Below are 25,983 nucleotides of genomic sequence, written 5' to 3'. Positions count from 1 at the left end.
CAAATTTTGAATAACCTAATCCTCTACCGAATATGGTCATTTGGAATTTGAAATTTATTTTATATCAATTTCATATTTTGTAACACTTTAATGAAACTTTGATTAACAAAGTCAACGATTTCAAAGCGAACAATGGAAATACTGTCCGAAAAAAAGCTATCTTCAGCGTCCGAGACTATGTATTGGAAATTCTAAAGCTTCGCTCATTTTAAAATTATTTTGCGATATTGCTGTTGAATTGAATTTTATGGTTTAAGTGCAAAGAACATGATATTTCATAAATAAAGGTAACACACAAAACGTTAAAGAAACACCTCTTTAGGCGTAATGTAAAATCTGAAAGCTTTTAGATTTTTTAAAATTGTTTTATTTGTGTTATTTTCTAGCTTAGAACAAAATGCACCAAAATTGTCAACTGATCTTGTTAAATAAATGCCTAACACAACAGTTATGGGATAGAAGATTATCTTTAAAATGCTTCATTACGTCAGACATTTCCATTAGTTTTGTATTTTAGCTCACTTGAAGATCTTTTGCTATGTGAATAACAGTGCAATGCAGAAAAGGGAATTTATTAATGCACAGATTAAATTTGCTTTTGAAAATAAAAATAATTTCTTTTCATGACCATACAACACATGATGAAATTACAACTCTAAAGTAAGTTGTTTAGTTCAATACGTAAAACATTGTCACATATCTCTGTGCATAGTACTGCATTATAAGTGATTACTACGTCCAACTAACAAATGAAATGTTAATGGCTCGATTGCTGGCGAGGGCATCGTTCATGCTTCCTAGTTTCAAATTCGAATAGTTTTTGTATATTTACTCTATCTATCCCAAAACTAATTTTTACTTTAAAATTAGGGGGGAAAATGAAGTTTAAACTAACAAATGTTCAAAATGAGATAACATATTTTACAGTGCTAAAGTCTTTTTCTCACTGTCTTATTTTAAAGCTAATTAGAGTCTCAAAAATTTATTTTGGGCTTAGTTACGAATAAAGCATTTTTTAAAAAATTTTCTTACTGAGCTGGTAGCAGAGATATTTCAAAATTACAGCATTTTATAAAAGATTCTAATAATTTAATGGAAAAAAATTCCTGGTTAATGTTTCTAATACATGTTATTACAAACTGCAGCGAATTTCATCATTTACTTTCTGAGTTTTTGGAATTTGAAAATTTAAAACAATGAAAAACTGCAAAACTGAAAAAGCTGTATTTAATTTTTTTATTTAAATGGCCTTTGAATGCAGGTAGATAATTACTTTTAAAATGTGTTATAATTTTAATATCGACATGAAATTTATAGGCTAAATTTGTTAATATATAACAGTTTAATAATATAACAGCCAGAATTTAGAAAACTGGTTTTTAAGAAACTTTATCAAAATTATTATATAATTATTGAATTGTATAAAATGTTTTTTAATACAATTAATTGCAAAATTAAATTGATTTTAATATCTTCGTAAATATTTCATTAATATGATTATTATGAAAATTACTTGTTTGCATTTCAAGAGTATTTTAATAGTATGTATAACGTTATGCTAACTTACACAATTAACTATGCACGCTTATACAATGCTAACTAAAAGAAATAGAGCACAAAAACCTGAAATTTACACTAAGAATAGAACGTGTTGGTATATGCAAATGATTATAATTTCACGGAATGCGCACATTACTGCCAAGAGTAATGACACCTCGAAGCAGTATAAAGAAAGCAGATTGAAATGCCTTTTTCATTCGAAAATCACGTTTACAGATTCTCTTTTGTTTGTGTGTGCGTTGTGCCCGATGTAAAAAGAAGTAACTCAATATCAACCAGTTTCAGGATTCGATCGACGGAAAATCGTAGTCAACGAGAACTGCCAAATGTCGTAAGGCGCAACTAATGCTTCCGTAGATCGAGATCCAAAGAATGTTATGATAAGTTTCAGAGGATGAACTAGTCCCACCAGCGGTCGAATGATAAAATGCTGAAGCCTGTTAGCTTGATCCAGGTAAAATTCCTCGCGAATGAGCTGGCTGCATAGTGTTTATGGTTTCCCCCATGTGTAACGTGGATACGAGCCAGTATCTCATGCCCCAAAGACCTCCACGAAGATATCCTTTTCCCCGGCAGACAGCCTTCGTGTGTTTTACCATAATCCAGTCCGTATGTATAGTTTTGCGAGTAATCCAATAACGTGCTAATAAAATAAATATGATTTTCTTATAAGTGCTTTTCCTCTATGGTGTAGTAATTTGCTAGCTGTATAAATACAAATAAAATTCAGTTGCTTTGTGAGCATTTTGTAATTTGCGCATCATTTAAAATGTTTAATATTTTTAACATTTTTATGCCTGGTAAACTGAGAAAAGCAATTCTAGCGGCTGCGTGAACTGTTAACTGTATTTCTTTTCTTTTCAATTAAATTTTATATATTAGATTCTAAATAAACATCTTTATGGTGAATATCTATAGTATTAGAACCATAACAGAGCGTTATTAGTTTATATATAAGTTTACTTTTCCACTCTAAGCTAAAACATAGACACAAATTTATTACACGCGGACTGAGAGCTACAGTAAACCGTGGTACATGTGGTATCAATAATTTTTATGTTCTTCAGATATTTTCTGTACAAGAAAACTTGGCTAGTCAAGCAAAATTTTTCTTACTTTGTTCATTTATTCTTTTTTATGTTTACCACTATGTGCATATACATTGTATTTGCATTATTTTTGTTTGAACTTCAATCAAGTTTTCTTCAGAAATAGGAGAAATATTTTGTTTATCATAAGAACTTGCTAATTGGTTTTCTTTGTGTGAAAATAACTCTGAATGTTGCAATGTCCTGTGTGCTGTTACTTAACTCGGATGTTACTAATTGTAATTAAATAATATTATCCTAAGATGAGTGACAGAATGGCAAGAAATCTTTTAATTTGTAACATATATCTGTTAAACTTCTGTAAAAGAAATACTAAGGCTGTTATGTTGGATTCGTAATGCTTTATTTTATAGATATGAAATTTATAAATAAATATTATTAAATTATTTTGTTCCAAAAATGATTACTTACACAATATTCTCTCTACTATATCTGTAAAAAGAAAGAAGGAAAGAAAGTCTTCCTTCGTACAGCTGAAGAAATTTTTTGTAAATGTAAAATGAAAGATTAGAAAACGAGACCCAGAATATGATAAAACATTTCCACAATTTAATAAACTAACCATAGATCATGTAATACAAGAGGATCAAACAGCGGCGGTTTCATACAATCATATAAATATTGCTGATGCACTTTGTACACAATAATTATGTTATGATACATATAACACAAACAAGTGGTATATATTAGAAAGTTTTCACAATTCAATCAGGACTTAGATAAAGCGTGCTAAATATATGTAAAGAGATATATCATATAAACAAATTGTGTAATTATCATTAAAATTATGAACAAATGACTTTTACTCAGTAGTGATTTTAAATGTGAAAAGACATTTGGCAATCATGGATAACATTTGTTCCCAAATTCTTGAGATCAAGAACAATTGACTGAAATTGAAAGTGATCAATTAATTTCTCATAATACCCACGAAACAAATGTATGCAATCTTTTTAAAACTTTAAAAATGAATTTTTCCAGCGGATCAGTTAAAATATGTTTTCATAAATGTATATTACATGAAAAAACGTTAATTTTTGCAAATTTGTCGAATATTTTAAAATTTTAATAAATTTTCGCGCTATTCCATAGCTATATCGCAGTTTATTGATAGCTGTCATTTTTTGTGCAATTCAATAACTGTGCAATATTCACTTTATATGCCTATAAAAATACTTTTAGTGTAATTTATGCCTATATGCCTACTTTTTAATTCAGCTATGGAAGTTATGATTTAATAAAAATATTAAAATATATTCGGAAAAAATAATGCACACTCTTATTTTTGTTATAACAGCTCTTTAGTAATGGATAATTATAGCAGTGTCTGAATGGATAGAGAAAGTGTTCAACGAACTGAAAATATGCTGCTTCTACTCCTACATAAAAAAGATACAAATCTTGATAAATCATGGACTTTGTTTCGATTTATAATCGTATCAGTATTTTCCATTTCCTTTGAAGTAATTGTAAATGAAAAACTTCTTTCTTCGAGTAGATAAAAACAGACTTAAGTCAGTCTGTTTTAATCTACTTTAAAAAGTGACTGAGTTTGACACGAAAAAGTCACTAAATAGTGAAATACTTTCTGTCACAAATATAAAACTCCATTATAAGAGATATAACGATAGAAACACGGAAACACTGATTGCAGTATACAATTCTGACAGGTTTACCTTGGTAAGGACGCGAAATTGTGAGAATTAAAGACAAACACTAACGACATTTACGTATTCTGTTTCCTATATCAAGGTTATAAAAATTTTCTCCAAGCAGTTTCAACTATAATTTTGATTTTGAACTGCTCATTTTAAATGTGAAACGGAAAACAGATAGCCTAGAACGCACACAAAAGAAATTCGCTTTCAGACTTCTGCACATCATCTTTTCCTTGAAATATTTATATTCCAAATAATCTGAAATTTGCTAGTAATCTAACTCTTTTCGTGAGAGCTCTTTCTGATCTGAATTTCACTCCTTGCATCCTTTTGTTTTAGTTTAATTTTTTTAAATCAAGTTTCATAAACTGTTTGACTGAGCACGACTGTTTCACAAAATTTCTAGAGAAAATTAGTGAAAAATGCGTTTCACGAAATAACGTTAAATCTGAATAAAAATAAATAAATAAAGACAAGAAGCATAATTTGTAGCGAAAGCGCCGAGTGTTCAACCCATTGAATCATCGGCATCAAATAAACTGCTCTAAACTTCATCTTATAAATACACTGCTTTAAGTACTTATTAAAAAAACACATAGAAATGTTTTATTTGCAGCAACAAAATGAAACGAAGAAGTAGAATAAAGATATACCTAATTAAATCTCTAGTTCTTTAATTAACGTTCTTTTATGTTTTAAACAAAACGAAAAATGGGGGAGGAGAAATACCTTTAATTATCAATATTAAAATGTATGAGGTTGAATACCCAAATTTTATTTCAGATGACTGAAATTAATTGAAAAGAAAAGCCTAAATTTTATTTCAAATAAATATGTAAATTTGGAATATTTAAAACTACAAATAGCTCTGCTTTTAGGGCAGTAAATGTAAGAATACATGGATTCTAGCATCACTGCTCCGTGATATACTGATAAAAACATGAGAGATTTTAAAGTGCCTGAAAACCGAAATTTCTCATTATAATTATTGCCTTTATATTAAGTATCTCATTTTCTTTTAAGATTATACTATTTTTATGCGATCCAAAATATAATATGAAGAATATCAATTTGCAAAGTTTCTACCACAGCAATTACTCTTGTTTTATTATCAAAAGCTTTTACTCAGCTCATTGTGTTTGGAGCTATGATCAAAATTTCGTCATCGATTTTAAATAATTTCCTGATAAGCTATCAAGGTCAAATTTTGCACTCATATTATTTGTGGACGACAACACAATGTGGTGAAGAGAATTTTTCAAAATTTATCTATTTAGATTTTTTAAAATTTAATGTTGAAACGCTTTTTTTGCACATATATTTGTTTTATAAACAAATTTTAAAAAATCTAATAATTTTATTGTTTGCACCATCGGAAAGAGCAGTAAAAAAATCTTTTGAATGAAATTTGTGCAACACTTTTAAATAAATTTTTACTTTTTGATGAATTTTTCAAAAATTTTTCACGTTCATTATTTAAAATTTCAACATCTAAATATATCTGATATAAAGTTTTGAAAGTTTTACAGGTTATGGAACAAATTGTTCGCCCTGCTTTAAAACAAGAACGTTCAAAAGATATCAGTTAGGCGATTTTCTACAATTCAAAAATGGAAAACAGAGGAGAGACAAAAAAAGGTGTGCTGTAGATTTTAAGCAGCAGGCTAAATTCTTCATTTGGTTTTTCCTTTGTCATAACGTGATTTGCTTGGCGTTTCGAAGTTACGATGTCTTTAGACGTCATTAAAGAACTATTTGCAAAGGAATTAAGCTGCTATAGAAGTTTTCTGCCATTTTATAAATTTTAGCCCTTTCCCCCCTTTTTATAGTCCTAGAAGGATTCATTTTGAAGTTCGAGGATGGCGTCGACTGTTAATGCTAATTTGACTTAGTCAAACTGTCAGTTCTGCAAATAATTGTCTAAGAATTTTTTTCCTATGAACCGATTGGATTAAGGCTCTCATTCAGGGTATGCTGACTAACTCTCCAGAATGCATGGACTTAGGATGATTTCCACGTTCTCCCCTTGCAAGAAACTGGGGAAAATATCGCTCTTCATGATGAAAGGTAAGCCAGATTTCTTTTCTCTGTTTCCAGACCTAAATCTCCTGGATATGTCTGAGCTAAAAAGTGTAGACAAATAAACCCCAATTGGTAATGCTGTTCCGGATTCCTTACCAGTGCAGAATACTGATGATATGAAAATTCAGGATATACAAGCCAAAAGACCGCACCGCCCCACTATGCCAATGAGCAACAGGCTCGCGATTCTTCGCAATGAAAGGGAAGCTGTGCTTTGTCCTGTTGAAATTCTCTCATTTTAAGAATACCAGCCAATGTAGAAATCGAACAGGTAAAAATCCAAGAATTCGATACCCACAAGTTGCCGCAAGTCACACAGGAAATCGTTTCCATAGGTTAAAAAAAACAAGACCAAACCAGCAGCAAAATTCTTCAAATTCACAGTCTAGGACGGAGGGCATCATAGCGCCTTCCCCATCTGGCAAACCGGTACTAGTCAATCAAGAAAATCTGGATTCTGCTGCCTCGATCACTGTAAATTTAACAGCTCACCAAGATGTTTCCCATCAAATTGACAATACTGGATTTGCCTACCCGCAAAGAAAGTCAACACTTGCACCCATTACGGTGGTAGACTCTCTACCGTTACTTCGGAGCGATTCATGATACATTTGGAAGACGCTGAATTCGCAGACTACAAGGCTAAAATGGTAGCTGATTACCAATTTAGCATTAAAGTTTTGACGTCTGACGCACATCGCACGATTAAGGCCTTTCTTAAGAAAAAAGAAATCAAATACTTTACGCATGTACTGCCGGACGATAAGAAACTGAACGTTGTACTAAGAAGTAGTAAGGACTATTCTGCCTAGAAACGACGAGAACCGGACCTTTTTCCACATGAAGTTTCTCAAGCAATTTAGAATTCGTTACCATAGCACACAAGGCCCTACGCAGTGTTATCGCTACCAGCGCTTCCACCACACGCAAAGCGTTTGAAAATTACTGCTGAGATGCGTAAAATGTGGTTCAGATCAGGAATTCTTTTTCAATACTAAACCCAAAAATGAACCTCACAAATGTGCAAACTGCGGCTCGGATCACACTGCCAATTATCTTGCATGCAATGTTTTTTCAAAGAATTTTCAAGTATTAAACAACGGCTGTAAGGAAATAGACTGTGTTCAAAGCGAGTTATATTAAACAGTTGCCAAGTGCAAAAGCACACAAACAAATCTGAAGAGCTCGCTGAGCTGAAACAAAAGCTCTCAGCAGTCAAGGAGTTGATTGCTCAACTAACTGCTGCAGTCACTATTTTAAAGGACTTGCAAGTCTCCAATGTTCTTGAAATAACAATCAGTCTCCAGACCTAGCATGAATAGACAAGCTTTCAACTCGTACTTTCCGTTTAAAATTGTGCTCTGGAAAGGCGCAAAATCTCACAAAACAGATGAAAGACACTCCTCACCTACATATAGCCGAACTGTTTGTTACGCATTATGATGTAAATTCTTAAATACTGTATATTTTCCTTTCTCGTGTGTTGCCTGGACTGGACACTGTCACCTGGAAGTTGACGCTACTCTCACATTTGGGAGCACTCTTCTTCTCTGCTGCCTACCTAAACTTTCTCCTAGTGCTATATATGGCACCAGACGAGCGACAACTCTAGTTGCTATAGTGGCAAAGCACCTCTTTATTCTTTCACCACCCAAGGACTCGTACCAGGGGACATATTTCATGCATCATTCATTCTAAGGCTCAGTAACGAATTCTGTAATTACTCTGGAAGTACTGCTTGGGAAGTAAAGCCCTAGAATAACACTACAGTATTACAGCGTCATTTTCCTTATAGTTCGATTCCGCATTTACAATTACTTGCCTTTTGTTAATTAAAAAAATACGAAGTTTAGCGATTGGTTAGCGATTAAAATTATTTTCAAAGAAATCTGTCGTGCCATTTCTAATTTTCCCCAGTTTAAAAGTTTATATATTTTTAGTTATATATATTTTAATATATATAAAAGTTATATGTATTTTTATCAGCGTTTTAGTTTTTATAAGCTTTTATTTTTCTCAACCTTGGTGTTTGTCGCAACAATCAAAAGTTTAATATCGCTTTTCAAATTACTTACTGACAATTCGAATCAGATTTTGAATTCACACTGTTTGTGTACGATTAAACCATGTAATGAAACGATGTTCTTAAATTCAATTTATATTTTATTGTAATTCAAATTTGAAACGATTTTTCGCACATAACTTCTTTTCACGAATAAATTAAAAGTCACAGAATTTTATTCTTTGATTGGATAGCGTGAGAAGAAAAATCTTTTACATGAAATTTGTATGAAATTTTTAACGTAATTCCTGATTTCGCGAATTTTCAAAAATCGTTGGATTTTTTCCAACTATTTAAGCCCATTATATTAAAATTCGGCATCTAAAAATGTACCGTTTACCAAGTTTTGAAATTTTTACGTATTATAAAACAAGAATGATAAAAAAATATTAAATGAGATATTTTCTAGATTTTTTTTAAAAACTGTTCTATGAAGCAGAAGAAAAAATATAGATTCTTCCTTTCGCTTGGAAACAGTTTCAAGTTGTGATGGCTTTGCCTCACATTATTTATTCATAAAATCTACCTGTCATTCTTAATTCTTTCCATTTCCTAAGTTTTGATACTTTTCCTCAGCATTTCATTTTAAAAACTGATTTTGTTAAATTATTCTAGTACGTAATATATTCTTTTATCGGACTTTAAAACTTTAAGATTCAAAAAGTCATGTCTTATAAAGATCTGGCATTTTCAAAAGTCATAAAACAAACTCTTCACTCTCTTTTAAAACAAGAAAGAATTCTAAAAAAAAAAATATTTATTAGGAAACTTTCTAAATCTTTCTTTTTTAAACTATCCACATTCTTATAAGCTTTTATTTAACTTGTAGTAGTGTTCGCCATTATGGTCAAAACATTGCAGTCGAATTTAAAACTATTTCTTGATAAGCGTGTAGAGTCATTAGGTTAATTGGAAGCAGAAAAGATGGAAAATATGTAACCGCCTTCGCCGGGAATCGAACCACGGACCTCTGGAATACCGGCCCAGCGTGCTACCGTTATACCACGAAGGGACGCTAGGGAAGTGGGAGAAATACCTTATAAGCCATGAAGCTCAAAATGTGCACACATTGTGGATGACAATACTATACTCTGGAGCAATTTTCTTTTGTCAAAATTTGGTTCGGATTTTAAAAAATTAATGCTGAAAGTACTTTTTGCACGTATTTTCGGTTGATAAACAAACAAAATTCTCAGAATTAAATTGTTTTCACAATCGGGGAACAAAATAAACCAAATCAAACCGATCAAGGTCACTTCGTGTCAAAAGTGACAAAATAGAAGAAAACATGCTTCGATATGAAAAACTGTAGAAATTTTCGGATGACCCAAAAGTTTCTAGTATGCAACCAATCAAATCTGCGAATGAAATAATCTTCAATAGCATTTCTGTTGTGAGAATTACCGCTTAGCATCTAAGTTATTGCCCAGGTCCTGGAATTCCTTTTGGTTCCAGTTGTTGATATAATGGCGATCTCATATGAATAAATCTGAAACACGTACCAATAAGCATGTTCATTTTGACTATATACTCAGTGTGTTTCGAATTTAACTGTAGAACAGAGAGCGAAGCGAGAAATAACTTCTAATATAGAAAGAATGAAATGATTATGATGAAAAGAAATACTGTGCTTTCGTATTTGTGGCTCTGAAATTAATAGTGATTTTGTCAGTTATTTTCTTCAATAATAATTCTAGGCAAACAAACTGATCAAAGGTTACGTAACCGTGCTAAAATGATGTGACAGTCTAAAAATCAGAACAAATTTCGAATCTCTGTATTATACTCTCCAAGACTCTAGAGGGAAAGCAAACTCAGTTCACATTACGTAGACCAGCGTTTCTTAATCTTTTTCATAAGTGGAGCCATTTTTAATGCCCATTTTTATCATGGAACCCCTGGTTTGTTTCAGTAGTATGTTTTTAATGCAACATTCTATAAATTGCTACAAAAATTACGACTGTTCAAATAATATTTATTTGCTTCAAAAAGTAATTTCCAAGTTAACCCAAAAGTTAACTTAAAATAATGAATTTAGATAGGCCTTTTAAATTTTAATTTTAATGAGATGAGTGGATATGGATATCGACCATTTTATGCGGTGCATTGCCATTTGTGAAAAATCTGAGACTGAGCGATATTGGTTTGCGAGACTGCGCATGGGTCAGTGACATTCACTACTGTATTCAGTTTTGTATATGATAGGTTTTGTTTAATTATATTATGTATTTTATATGTTCTTGTATATGTCATGTACCTTGCCTTTGGAAATAAAAAAAAATTCATTTCGAAATTCTGTTCTTAAGAGAAAAGTACGCACATTGTTCCTTAGCTCAAAAATACGTGTTAGCATCTTCAAGGTAACAATCTGACTTCAGTATGCAAAAGAAGAGACGTATGTATACCTCCCACGTTTTCACATAGTATTTTGAATAAACGATAGTTTAATGGCTGAGATTTTATGAACTTAATGACTTTGATGACCTTATCAAGAGCAAGCTTACAACTAAGAGATAATTGTTTTTGGCGATATTATATTTATATTATATTAATATTTATGGCCAATATTAGTTTTCGGTTGTGTTATATTGATATGACAGTACAACCTCATTAATTTTGCGACTCATGGCTTTTGCTTCATCACTACAAATGCCAATGCAGTTGTTCCATGGTATTTTATTATCTTCAAAAAAAGAATTTACGAGACAAATATTTCCACTCTATCGATTCGTGTTGGTAGAAATTTGCATAACAGAAGATCCCCTCCAGTAATGCGCTTTCGTGCTGATACCTAACGATGACAATTAATATTGCCTGTCCAATTATATTGGTAGATTCATCCATTTGTAATGAAAATTTACATGATTTCAGACGAAAAGTAAGTTCTTTCTTTATACTGGCTGCTAAATCTTTGATTCGCTGAGCTACCGTGTGATTCTAAAGCAGGATCTTGGCTACTTATTTTGCTGTATTTTTGTTTTTGCGGCTTGAATCATAAACCTTATTAATTTTGAGAATTCGTCACACTTTCGATTGACGGAGTCAACAATTTTTTTTAAACTTTTCATGAACAGATTCCGAATGATGACGCGTTTTAGCTGGAGCCATGGAGCTATTTGGGAGAACTTTGCTGCATATAACACACTGAGGATTACCATTATCGTTCATAAATCCTAAAGACATGTGAATTTCATCATAATTTTAAAATTTGTTTAGCAGCTGCTCTGGGGTGATTATTTATAGAAGCATTAATCGGCCTAATTTCTTTTGGGTGATTTCATTTGTATCACTCTCATTATTATCATTAATTTCTTTAACAAAAGAGCTAGTTGTTGAGTCTGAAGCAGAAGAGTAAAGTTCTGCAGAAAAATGCTTTAAAGTGCGTTTTTTAAGCCACCTCTCCCATTTTGAAACAAAATATCGAAGACAATTTTAAGATAAAAAATACAGTGACAATTAGCTTTTAAGACCAAATAGACTTTGAACGGCTACTTACGTTGATAATATTGTTAACAGCAGAATGTAAAACACAAACGAAGTCGTAATACAATTTCTAGCTTTTAATACTGCAAAGCTCGTCTAACAGCCTGTGCTCTGGATCACGCGGTATTTAATAAATAACGGTGATTCACCAAGCGGACAAGTGCGCGTGATAGAATGAAACCGCTTTTGATTTTTCTTGTAACTGTGCGCGTACTTGTCGAAAAATAAATGTTTGTCTGTTTTCTGTTATTCTGGTTGGATTTCCTTATAATTTACATAATGGACCCGATACGTGATTTTTACTTCTAATCTTATGGAAGAGTATGAGATGTTATAAGAACCAATAAAGTTTATCAATAAGCAAAAAGTTAAAACCTTTCAATCAAGTTACATTGTGTACGACACACATTGACAAGAGACCGTTATGCCCGGCTACTCGCAGAACCGATTTACATTCAAGTACATGGGATTTCCCTGCATTTCTAGATCTATGGGATTCCCCATGTATAGAAATCAATAAAGAAATTAGCCAGGTTTCCAAGTAATTACCCACATCGATGTGCGGCTACTGTAAAACGCCAAAAAATGTCCCGACGTCGCGACTTCGGACTGTCGCATTTGCATCGACTATCCAGATTAGTAAGTGGGAGCGAAGGTTAATTAGTTTTTATTCTATATTTTTAAATTTCTTGGAGGCTTTAATTAAGTTATTTTATTGAATGTTATGAAAAACAAAGCACGAAGTTTCGTGGAACCCCCAGAGTGATTTTTACGGAATTCCAGGGTTCCGGGTAACACAGTTTCATAGAAGCTGATATAGACGTTTCGAACATATTGAAATCATTATTATAAAAATCTCGCTAAATGATTTGCGAAACTAAGCAAAACAAAAACAAAAAAGCACTGCAGTCGAGCAAGTACAGTATTTGATTGTGTGTTGATGCCTTAAATACCTATGCATTAAAATCTTATTGCTTAAAAGTCTTTTTTACATCCCGAAACTGCAAGGCACTTGCTTCTGAAGCATTTTTTCGAAATGACCGAACTCATCGGTCGTTTAGCCGTCTCATCACCAAGGGTGCACCACCGGCGATAGACAGATATCACACCCGCGAGAAAAGGGGAACGACACACCCAAAAACCCAAGCTTTACATGGAAGTCCAACCTGCGCGCTGGCGTTTGGACTTTTCAGAATGTGTAGAGAAGGTGCACGTTTTTTAAAAAAAGAATTTGTCTGAAGAATGCTTTAATTAATAAAAGAATACTGTTCCAAAGATTTGTTTGCTGAGCACCATTTAATTATAACAGATTGCAGAGTGACGATGTTGAAAAAATTATTCTTGGCATGAAAGAAGATGCAGATTAATACCTAAAGTTGAAATTAGATTACTCTTCACCAATATAAAATACTCAGAAAAATTACTGAGAGTAGTGAGCCACAAGAAAATACTTTCTCAGCAGCGAGCCTTAAGCAATCTAAGTAACTTCAGACTAAATAGAAAACTCAATTTAGTTTGCTTTGCTTTGCATCCAGCATCCAGAAGAATCATAAAATCCTTTCATTGAAAAATACTAAGATTCTCTCAATATTTTCAGCGGGCTATGATAAAAATATGTCTTTCATAGTGAAATGAGTAGTCAAACAAGGAAAAGCTGTTGCTCTGAAACAGTCATTTTAAAGTTTGTAACGAAGCAAAAAATTTTTTATGTCGTTTAGATATAGGTAGTTTAATCTTTTGTTTCTCACTTCTACTAATATTTTGCCTTTAAATGCTATCCTTTTTTAAAAAAATATGACAGTCTTCATATTGTCACAGCAATTGGCAAGGACTGTATTCGACAGAGATTTTAGTTAAGAAATTGGTACTCACATCCTACTTTTAGAAAATAGTATTTAACACACTTTGAAAAGGTATAATTATTTAAATATTCTAATATGATATATAAAACTTCCTTAATATGCATATATACTTGCTCAAAAACACCCAGATTTGAAAAAAAAAAAAAGTAGCATTCTGCTGACAATAAATGTGAATTGTGCTGTGATCTGAAACGGAGAAAAGAAAGAGGGGAAAAAAAAAACAGGTCAGCTTACTCAAAGACAACATTACAATTTTTGGTAATAATTTGTCGTAATCAGCTACTGGTTTATAAAAGAATTAAATATTTATAATTCGTTGTAATAAAGTTATGCTTTGAAAAGTCTGTATATACATTTTTGTAATATTAACATAGCATTAAAATTTATCGTTAAAAATATCATTTTAAAAGAGCTTCTGTTAAAATAATGCACTTCTGTAAAAAATATGGAGTGTGAAATTCATCTTATTCTTAAATTACACTAATTAGCGCGTGAGCTCACTTATTGGTTAAACATTAATATTTTACTGCACAACTTTTTTTTTTAACCTCAAGAAAACAGGTTGATATGATGAGCATAAACTTCTTTGCAGAGCATTAAACTAACAACAATACACAATAATTACAAATAGTTGCGAGTTCCCTAAACTACTGAAAATGTGATAATTTATGAAATATGAATCTCTGATACCTCAAAATAATTTTTTGGCTTCCATCTTTCACAGATGAGTTTATGAGAGAATCTTGATTTATATTAGGAGTGTCAGCGAACAAAGAAAAGGATTATAAAAAAAATATTTTTTATCGTAGCTGTTACCGATCAACTCGTTATCATGTATTTGTCAATTTTGAAACAAATATCCTATTAATTTTTTACAAATGATTTAAAATTCGTGAGTTGTTATTTTCTATGATTTTATACCTTTAGTACTCCTACAAATGTAGCCACAATACAGAAAAAAGAATTTTTTGGGGGGATTTTCGGTACTTAACTCTGGAACTGATGTAATATTTCGGTAACATTTCGGAATACAGATGCAAGGAGAGATTTATTTGAATATATAAACTGTACAGGGAAAATGATGAATTATATAGGAACAGTTAAAAGCACATACTTTTCGGGCAGCAAAATCCTTCTTGGCTTTTGATTATGTCTCGAAATAGGCGTCTGAAAGAATTTTGACATATAAAGGATCGCTTGAAAATTGTTAGATATCGACAAAAGTATTTAAAACAATGATATTATATTTTTGATTTCGATAACTTTCATGTAAATATTTTCGTGTAAGGATCGCAGTGATTAAAACATTACTAACTGCTTTTGATAGGAATTGTTGGCACATAAAAAAAATATTTTGAAAAATGAATAGACACCGAGATCCTCGATAACTGTATTTTTTAAGGATTTTTACAAAATGGAAAAATTAAGTTCATTAGCCATAAATCCATTAGTTATAAATCTGCAAGTCTCTAATCCAAATTAATGAAATATGATATTATAAGTCCAATGTCTAAACCATAAATCGGTATCAATTTCATGTAACAAAGGAGTGAAAGTTCAGTAAGTTATGTACTTACTTTTCTATGAAAATGTTTTTCTCTTACTTATTTAAAACGTCAACAACAACGGGGAAAAAAGTTCTTTTTTTTCTCACTGAAAATTACCGGTCGACATTTATTTGGATATTTCAAGCACTTCCAAAGAATTAAAAACCCTATTATTTCTTCGTATGTGTAGCATTCCCTTGCAATAATCAAAGTCAGCTAACATAACTGGACTGTCTGTAATCGAGCATTTTTTTCGTTATAATGCTCTTTCGTAAAGTCAATCACATTTTCCGTTCTCACTATGCGCATGGAAGGGAGACAAAGGAGACTTAAAATACCTCTTTGCTCTCAAGGTTTTAAAAAATATTTTCTACAGATTTTGTTTTTCACATCTAAAAATTTGATCATATACTTTGAAGCCGTAATCGTTTCCTTTCGAAATAAATCTAATTCAGTGTAAAATCTCCAAAAGATAGTGGTATATGACTACAAAATTAAACAAATTTGCCCATGGTAAATATGAATTAGTAAAGGATACTGCTTTGCACTTTTTTTTTTAAACCGCTATATGTCTTGGCGATTTGAGACGGGCTTCAAATATTTCGTTACAACAACACATAAGCGAGGAAAAGGGTGAAGCCTAAGACTTAACGGCTGCATATAGATGGAGAATTAAAAAGGCACCAAAAAGTTGCTGCAACGAAATGTGAACTGGAGATGTTGAGTTGCAGGCATCACTTTCACAGAAGCACATGTGACCTTTTCCTTCCGATTCTAGCATACAAACGTGATCCACCAGGAATAGGTTGATCTGGAGATTGGAAGTACATGTTCGTCGTACGCTTTCGGTGGCTAGAAAAGAAGAATACATTCATTGTTTTACAGATATGCTGATTCAAAAGAAAAAAAAAAAAAAAAAAAAAAAAGACAACTCTATCTTCTAAAAGACCTAGAAAAAGCTCTTAGGTTGGAATGAACTAAAAGGTGGTATAAAAGGAATAATATTAAATACCTGAAAATAAACTGCCATCTACAAGTTATGAAACAAAACGGCTTGTTTTTTCTTTCAAAATGAGAAAAACACCCATACATTCATGCTAATTCTTCAATATTTAGTTTCTTTAAGTATAATACGGGGCGATAAGATTTGGTGGCAACAATCTGAAAAATGATTCAGACTCTTATAGTGATTCAACGCAAAATCCTGTTTTGAGACTAATAGCCCTTCTGGGCTAACGCTCTTTTGGGCTAATAATAGAATACATGTGATAAATAAGCAACATCACAAGCATTGAAACATTTGAATCGGTGACTCAGTCACCCAACCGGTATAGTGGTTAGCGTTGCTGACTGCTGTGCCGAAAGGCCCGAGTTCGAATCCCGGAAAACACATGGATGTTTGTAAATGTATAGTGTCCGAGCGGCGTGGTGGCACTCTAAATAGGAGGCGAGCCGAAAGTCCTTTCGAAAGGTTGGTGGTAGGAGAAGTGAGGTGGTCGATCCTCGGACCGGCCCCCTTCATCAAAAGTGGGGGTCGGAACTGAGTTAAATCGCACTATCATCTGTAAGGTGCTCAAGGCTGTTGCTAACGACAGGGGTAAACTTGCGCTCCTTGCTTTCGTGGGCTTGGGCTGACTATAGGTCAGACAAGTGAGCATTATCAACAAGAATAACAACTTTGTGACTCACGGAAACCTTTTTAGGGACAATTTATATGGGGGAGCACATTAGGTCTATCCTGTTATAAGGTATTTTCCACGCCTTCTTAGAATGCCTTCGTGATGTAGTGGTCAGCACACTTGGCGCGTATTCGAGAGGTCCGTGGTTCATGTTCCGGCGAGGGTATTACTCATTTTTCACATCTTCCTGCTTCAAAAATAACCTAATGTTTCTACACCGTGTCTTGCAAATTAATGTTTTGGGACTAGGAGGAGTGGAGAAATAATAAGGTACTGTAAAATAATGAGTTATCTATGTTCAGAAAGTGTATTTTTAGATTTTTTAAATTTAATATACTATTTTGCATTTTACTCAGCTATCACATGTACACATGATATGGGCAAAATTTGATCATATAGAAATACTCACTCAGAGATGAATAAAAACTATTTGCATAGCAACAGATTTTACTTCATTGGGTAGAGTAATAAGAGAAAGATCCATTCCTCCAGTTTCATTACTTGTTAGTTAATGGTTTTATTATTCATTACAGAAAATAATTCTAATTCAGTTTTGTTCTAAGTATAATGCAAATAGAAGACATTGGTAGTGCAACAGTAGGCCTAAACATGAAATGACGACATAACATGAAATGATGTATGAGCATTAAATGAGATATTCGTGAATGTATTTTTGCACAGTTTTCTTATATCAAGTTCAGCTGTTGATGAAAAATGATAGAAGAACATCTGATATTGCATTTCTGCATTTGTTTGGCACCTGGATAAGAGAAGAATTCCGAAATATGTAATTTAGGAAGGGAGCAGTACTAATTTTGCTTTCTCAGACAAGATTTTGAAATTATCTTAAAAATGTAGCCAAAATTCTGGTCGACTTTGCCTTTGAAACTTTATTTAAAACCTTCATCAGTACAGCGATATGGTCCATCTTTAATGCTGCTACCTATGCACGCATTTCCACCAAATATGACATTTTTCACCAAGTCAATAGTGTAACGACTTTCTACTGGCGTTTAAGGATTCGAATGTACGAGCAGCCCAAACACTTTACTAATTTATTTACTAATTACACAATTAAACCTCACAAAAAGTCAAAAGTATAGAAAAATGTCTAAAAAATCACAGTGTTTTCTCTATTTACGTTCACTGTGAAGGGACTCTAAATCGATTAGCCAGCGTCTATTTATAACAGGTTAAATTTCGAAAACCTTCGAGCGGATTCTAGGAATTCTCGAAGGGATGAAAACGAACGAGAAGTTTCTTGAATGTACTTTTCTAAGAAATCACTCAGACATTCAATTCAATGAAGGGCCATTAAAGCACGGCAAGCAATAGACCGGCGTTCTGCTCAGTCAGACGTCTGTCTTACGTTACAAAAATTTGTGCTACAGAAGGTAAGAAAATTCAGCTTGGCAGATTTCCATTCAAAATGTAATTTCCTAGTTTCTTATTTTATTTCTATTTTTTTGTTTGTTATTATTTTTTTCATTCAGCTTCTATTTTATATTTTCTTGGAGTAGTCGAGGAGCCCTCAGGGCTATGAAAAGCATAGTTTTAGAAATCCTGCTTCAGACTGTTTTATGAAAAACCATATTTCGCTCTATATATTAATTTTTTACTCTGTTTTGAATTAACTATTTCTATGCCCTCAGTTCACTAAGTCAAAATAAAATCTAGCGGTGAAAGTTAGGCGATTTATCAGACTCCCCAGTTTATTTATTTCAAAACATTAAAAAATAATAAAATCAAAAACCGAAAGAAAATACTTATTCTCATCACTTTAGCCATTTTCCTTCCTCTCCCCCCCCAAAAAAAAAAACAGAAATCTTATCGTATTATTTAGTATCTGCATACAACTAAATGAACATAAAAAGTACTTTTCCACATTTCAAGTATATATCAAACGTGAACAACATAAACTGATTGTTACGTTTACTGAATTCACTTTTATCTTCATTTGCTTGAGCTTATCCTGCCTACTCAGATTTTGCTTATAAATCACCTCTGTAAGTCTCTAAATAAAATTTTCCAAACCTAATTTATAGGTAGTATAATTGTAGAGGATGTATTTTTTGGAACCAGGCAAGATGATAAATGAGTAATCGCCTTCGCCGGAAATCGAACAACGGACCTCTGGAATACCGGCCCAGCGAGTAGAACCACTACACCACGAAGGCACGCTAGGAAGGCGGGAGAAATACTTTATATAATAATAATAATAAAACAAGACAAAGTAGTTTATTTTACCTAATTTATAGGCAAAATAAACTGTATATTTATTTTTATATGTGCCGCATTTTAATTGCATATGCTTTTGACATACTTCTTTGTACTTAAACTTCTGTTCTAAGAGATTGGACATTTAAACATTCGTATTTCAAGCATATTTTATAGTTATATGCAGTGATCGTATTTGAGTATCTTTATACTTCATATACAGATATAAAAATTTCGGTGTAAAAATAATGAATGCCTCTTAGTAAATTTTATGGCATTGAAAACTAAATACATTTAGAAGTTTTCACATTTAGGTTTTTAACCCACCAATATATTTTGTGAATTTAAATGAATAGAAAGCAAATGCTTGCTTATTAACTCCGAAACTTCTCAATGAATAACTTTTTTTTGTACTTACTTCGTAATTAATGATCCCCCAGTTTTCTTAGACTCCTTTATTTCTTATCATCATAATGTTAAAAATGTGTAACGACATGAATTTATTGATCACTCCTGTATTCAAAAGGTGGCAGATTTCCTTTGCAGTCTGAACTGATTTACAAATGTCTGCGTTTCTAATCTAATTCTTATCACATAGAGGTGCTTTCTCATAAACATTCTGCATTAAAAATAACCGGCTTATAAGATTATTGTATATTTCTGAATATTAGCCAATCCGTGTAAAAGATTGATTTGCAGCAAAAATAAGCTCAAAGTTGAAAATTAGTGTGTAAGTGGAATTTGAAATTATTTTGTAAATTTACCCATGTGTAATGATAAAAGAGCTTTGTCGTCTTCTTTGAAATTTTCTTGAAATTTTTCAAAATTTGTCGCCTAATTTAACTATACGTGTTAGAAGAGCTGAGCGGGAGTGCTAGTTCAGCCTCAGCTTCCATATCGAAAAATAATGATAACATTGCAGAACGAATAGGCACTTTTGACGCCCAAATTTTATAAGGTGTATTTTAATTTTCTAAGAGTTAGTTTTTAATTTTTAAACCCTTTCCCTTTAATTCTTGTTTCTCTTTTTCAACTCCCTACCAGAATGAGTGTTTAGTATCTCGTTACATGTAAATGAGGTAGAGAGAGTATATAAAGGAAGTTTCACTTCACTCCCAGCAGAGGAGCTTAGGAGTACTTAATGGCGCGTGTTTGCCATCAGGCTACTTTTTTGTTAAGTCACTATGCTTGGCTGTATTTTACGTGCCTAATGATATTCGCCGGGTAATTTAATTTAAGGGGCGAATTGCGTTAAGTAATTGTGTATAGCTTCGGCTAAGTCAGTTTAGCTTAGGTTAGTTTCTTATTTTTCTTATCTCGAGTTTAAAGCCCAAGCGGAAGCTTTTCTGCAAGCCCGAGAAGGGGTTGACTGTTATAAAAGGCGGGTATTTCAACCCTTCTGTGGACATTGTCGTTTTCACACTGGAACTCAGCGATAAGTTGCTATATAGTTCAATCCAGTTCCACTACGTTCTGCAAGACAAAGTAGTTATGAACAAGTTTCTCAGTTCTCTCAATTTTTGGACTTCCACATCATTTGGCGCTTTGATAGCACTTTTCACTTTTGTTGAGCAATGCTATGTTTGGAACTAAGGATGGTATTAATCTACGAGGCGGATGGCACTTATGTTAATGGTGAAATGGAGGATGATGACATTCACCTGGATTTGTTTTCACATAAGAAATACCTCCCGAGAACTGCTAACCACTGCCCAAATCGGTTACCAATATTGAAAAATTTGATTAGTAATGCCTATTAGGATTAAATAAAATAAAAGCAATGCGTTCTTAGTTTTTTAAAGTTTGTAGGATTCTCCACTGTGTAATTCTAAGTTACCGTTGAAAGTGAAGAAACTTAAGAACTGATAAGCAATTAATCGCTTGAGTTCGTGTGACAGGAAAAGGGACAGAAGGATAAAATAACCCTTTATTATTCCAATCAAGTGTAACAGAACTCCGTCTTGGAGTTAAACAATAAAGCAGACACTTGGGCTTGAACTTAAAAAACTAAGAATTAAACTAAACTAATCTTAACTAAAGAGATATAGCCGAAGCTATTAAAACTCTAACAGAGTTGGCCCCTCAACGCTAATTCACTACAAAGCTTTAAAGGACCTAAAGTACGGCCGAGCGTAATAATAGCTTACGAGAGAGTAGCCTAAAAAGGAGGTGGCGTGCAGCCAGAATATCTGGTATCTCTCTCTAAGACTGTAGAACGTCGCGGTTAAATACCGCTCTTCCTCGTTAGCATTCAGACGTGATTCTAAAACTACGTTCTGGCCGGAAGTAGTAAGTTGAAATCAAGAATCGATAGGAAAGGAAGTTTAACTCAAAATTTAACTGTTAATAAAATTAACATAATCTTTACAACTTTAATGACATTTTTTGGATTTAATTATTTAAAACTGGTTTTGAACTCATGCATAAGCTAACTTTCAAAACGCAGTAGTAAAAAATTTGCTAAAAATTGGCTTTTATGCGAAAGTATTGGGTAACTGGAAAGCAAAGTAGAACTACTTAGAAAGTGAGTTTTTTTAGGAAATCGGCGATATACTTACGCATTCCTTGATTCATGACAATTTTGACGCAGCAACCTTCGCATCGCTTGAGAGGGGGAAGCTCTTGAGGATGAGCCGTACCATTGAAAGGATCTTTGCATCGGTAGTCAGACCACGTTTCGCATTCGTAGCACCATATCCTTGAAACTGAAATAATAATTTATTTCATTGCAAGTGAAGAAAGCATGCCAACATTCTGAAGAACAGTTATTGTACTGCAAACATGTTATACATGTCTTGGAAATATATAGGAATTACTAGGAGCCTTTTAAAAGTTATGGAAATATCAATAAAATATGTGCGCTGGATGTTATAGCGGCTGATGGAGGTTAAATGCCACACCGTTGGGCTCAGATTCGAATCGCGAACTAGACATGGATGTTAGTAAATTAGGCCTTTGCTTAATGGCGGCAATTAAAACCTATCTATCCGAAAGCTTTAATCTTACCGTTCGGCCGTCTGTGGGCTTCGCTACTTGAAAAGACCTGATTTGAAAATAATTCATAATTTCAGTGGACATTGTTCCAGAAATGTCTTACAAATATCATTCTGGTGAAATATTAACATTTACTGTCTAGCAAATTCGAAAATTTTATGCAAAGACAAAACAGATAAATATGTATTTTTTGAATGACAGTCTTTGGATTTCACAACGAATTTGAAGAGGGGAAAATTTGAGAGAAAAAGTACTACGAAACTGAGTGGAAAACCAGGCTACAAGTTAAATTGTATATCACTGTGGTATGCATAGTCCAGTAAAGGATCCATAACTTAAACATTTACCTGGAAGTTTGCTCAAAATAGACTCAAGCGTTTGAAGAACTGAACTCAAATGCCGAACATGCTGTAAAGCTGTAGAATCTTAGATAAAATATAAATTATGGAAAGCGACCAATAATTAAGCCCCTCTTTTCCGACAAACAGTGTGTTAGAAAAGAAACCATATCAACTAGATTAATAGCTTCATTGATGAGCTTAACAAAGGATGGGCAAGAGTTTCCTATGCAGTTTTCTTTTGCAAACGTATTCTCAATATCTATAAAACTAATAGAGTACTTCCTCTGAATTGTATGGAAATCTGAAGAAGGAAATTTTTTTTGCCATTATCATTAATGAAGAAACTAATATTTATCGGTGTGAAAACGGTAATGACAACTTAGATATAATGGAATAAAGGGGCGTGTTTTTTGTTCATCTATTTTCACATCAAGCCAGCGACTTCTCTAACTGAAGATACTGTTCTCAGTGTACTGTATTCATATAGAGTATTTAGAACATAAAGAGAATGGCCTTATGACTACTAGACCTTAACTAATTAGTTGTTGAATACTTTGCAGATGATTTGGCAAAGGTTTAGTTCCGTAAATCTCATCCCTATCTCAAAGAGATTACTTATAAACACAGGACTACAAGTAGTAAGATCATGACCAAGGAAGAATCATAATCTTCTGCTAGTGGTCACTTCTTCCTTTTCATATTATTAGTACTATAAAAAATATTTATCGCAATAATCAGTAACTGGTAAAACCTGCAGTTCTGAGGTGCACTTTGTTTTTAGCAATGTTTATATGGGACGAAAGGGGAGCCTCAGAATCATAGAAATCTTTATATTATTTCGAATTACCGGGCATTTGCAACTTAATGCATTCGTTGGGAATGGCCATTACTTTCGGCCATTTGGCCGTCTCATCACCGACAGCGATTCTCAGGGTACACCACAAGGGGCGATCGAAGTACATCCGTGAGAAAAGGGAAGTTCCGTCTCAGCAATGATGTAGAACATCCCTGGGGACGAATTGGAGGGTGTCGCATCCCTCTTTTCCTGCCCCAACATCTCGAGAGAACTTTCGACTCTCCAGTTTTAAATGCCTTCATGCCGCACAGACTTGCTGTCCCTTCTTCGAGATCCGAACCTAGGCCCAAATGATAGGGTAGCCAGCTGCTCTAACTCTACCTATCAGAGTGGCAAAAGTGAAGAAATTTTGAAAGCGAGAACTTTAGAATGAAGTGTTCGCATGAGAGAAATCCTTAGCCATAGTTAGGCGATGTCAGTTATAACAAAGAAAAGCAATAAGTTTATTTAATCTTTTAAAGTGTATTTTTCACAACCTTGATCACTGCCATCTATTAAGACAGAATTTCCATGAAAATGCAGCATTTAATAATTAACGGTAATTCTGAAGTGCTAAATGATCTCTAACTCTGAAAACTGGTTTTCCGAGCAGATAATTTCAGAGTTGCCGGGTATATCCATTGCTATTCAGTTTATGCTATGATAATTCGTGAAAAATCTGCGACTTAGTCAAGCTAAACTTAGTTTTGAATGAATACTTTCGCATAAGTTTAGATGCAATGTTATTCCCGATATTATGCAAAAGATGTAAAGGAATATTTTGCGTTGTTGCGTTTGGCAGATAATGCGCTTTTTCCCAACTCAAAGTTTATAGTAACTCGTGCATCCAGCTAGTGGGTAGGTGTTGTTCTGCAACTCCATCTCTTTCGTATCTCGCCCACCAGCGGCCAAGATAAGACTTTCACTGTCTGAGGGAAGTTTCTGTCGTCAACAGAGATCAGAGTAGTCTTAAATTTCAGAAATATACAAAGAAAGATAAAATATAATTTAATGTATTAGTAACTCACCGTTTCAAAAAGGAAAAAAGTGCATTCTAAGTTTTCAATAAAATTTTTCAGACACTGCAAAATAGGCAATACGGGAACTACAATTGTCATTACACAAATACTCTGCTACTCTTAATTGACATCTATCTGCTTTCGCGATCCTAACTCGTAATAATCTAAATAAAACTCATTTACTATTTATTGGCATCTTCAAAACTAACAGCTCTCTCTTTAATACTACTTCGAAAAGTAGTTATCAGCTAGACACTGTTACAAGATTCTATAACAGTAACTAGTCGATCTAACAGTAAAGAATAAAATCAGTCCTACTCCCTAAACACCAGTAGTTTGACTGGGGTTCAAATTCTGGCTAACGGATGTGAGTTTTTGTGGTTTTTCTCATGTGTGACGTGAGCACAGGACAGTTTCCCTTAAAGTTCATTTACGTTACCCTTAAAGTTCAAGCCAGTTCATTTACGAAGCCATCCTTCCTCTTAGGCAGATAACCATTGTGTGCTTTACCGTAATTCAAATAATCCTTGATCCATTATTTTGTGTCTCCGAGTTGAATCCTCTCCCAGTTAATAGTTCATATTGTTTCAAAATTTGTATTTGTACGATAGTCTCCAAAAGCCTGTTCTCTAATTTTGCTATTGTTAAAATTGTCTATCATTAAAATTGCCAACCTGATAAATATCTCTTTTTTCCAAAATATGCCATATATGTATTTTAATTAATTAATCTCTCTAATACATAGATTATTAATTTTCACTAATATTATATTGTCATTATTTCCACTAATATTAAATTAAGTAGCCTTATTCTTGCTGCTGAATACTGAAGTGAAAGATGAATCATGTGTCCTTTTTTATTAGAGCTAAAAGTATTTAATCTTCGATAGAAACGAATCAACGACAAGCCAAAACTGGGATTCTTGCGGAAAATGTTAGTTGGGAACGCGAAGAAAATGTTCTAGAAGGTTTTAGAAGAAAATTACTGGAAGAAAAGGTTCTAGCTCAGTTTAGAAGGCTATGTTTCACTGCTTGCAATTTTATTACTCTCTCATTCCTTGAAAAGTTGCGCGATATGATCCTACTACAGATATTATTCTTTTCATTACTTTGTCGACAGTGAATTTCAAACCTTATTTCGGGTAAGGTTGAGGTTACATGAGACTCCTTAAAGTTTTTCACCAGTCAAAATTAAAATTCGACAGAATTTTTTAATACCAGGTGAAGCCCAAAATTAAACATCTAAAATAATTAATTAAATAAAACATTTTGTTTCTGTTAATTTTGTTACCTAAAATAACATGAAGCAAATTTGTTTTTAATCAGAAAGTTTATATAATATAATGATTTCGTTTTCCATACCCAGTGCATACGATAGTGGTATATTTTCAGTGCCTTTTTAACGATCGTTTCTAAGGATGGTCACAACAGAGATTCTAAGGATGGTTTCTACAGAGGCACAATGTCGTACTTAAAGGATGAGGAAAGTACAGAATCCCCTTCCCAAACAAAAAGAAAAGAAAATTAACAGGACGT

At 33.1% G+C, this 25,983-nt stretch overlaps 1 protein-coding gene across 2 annotated transcripts in view; it reads right to left on the bottom strand.

The window, feature by feature from the left end:
- Window positions 1-3,196: 3,196 nt before the first annotated feature.
- Window positions 3,197-25,983, bottom strand: part of LOC118201998 (UPAR/Ly6 domain-containing protein qvr-like) — a 69,962-nt gene continuing 47,175 nt past the window's right edge. For both annotated transcript variants that reach the window (XM_035374162.2, XM_035374168.2), the window contains exons 3-4: window positions 21,818-21,964; window positions 3,197-16,215 (exon numbers count right to left, since the gene is read on the bottom strand). In XM_035374162.2, coding sequence (XP_035230053.1) covers window positions 16,004-16,215; window positions 21,818-21,964 — 359 coding nt within the window. In that variant the 3' untranslated portion in view covers window positions 3,197-16,003. The remainder of the gene's footprint in view (window positions 16,216-21,817; window positions 21,965-25,983) is intronic.

Source organism: Stegodyphus dumicola, chromosome X1 (assembly GCF_044657685.1).
Source record: "Stegodyphus dumicola isolate Sdum_Otavi_A_Nest chromosome X1, ASM4465768v1".
In the NCBI taxonomy this organism is placed as follows: Eukaryota; Metazoa; Arthropoda; class Arachnida; order Araneae; family Eresidae; genus Stegodyphus; species Stegodyphus dumicola.
The sequence above is the reverse complement of the archived record's forward strand: the minus strand, read 5'-3'. Positions and strand labels throughout refer to the sequence as shown.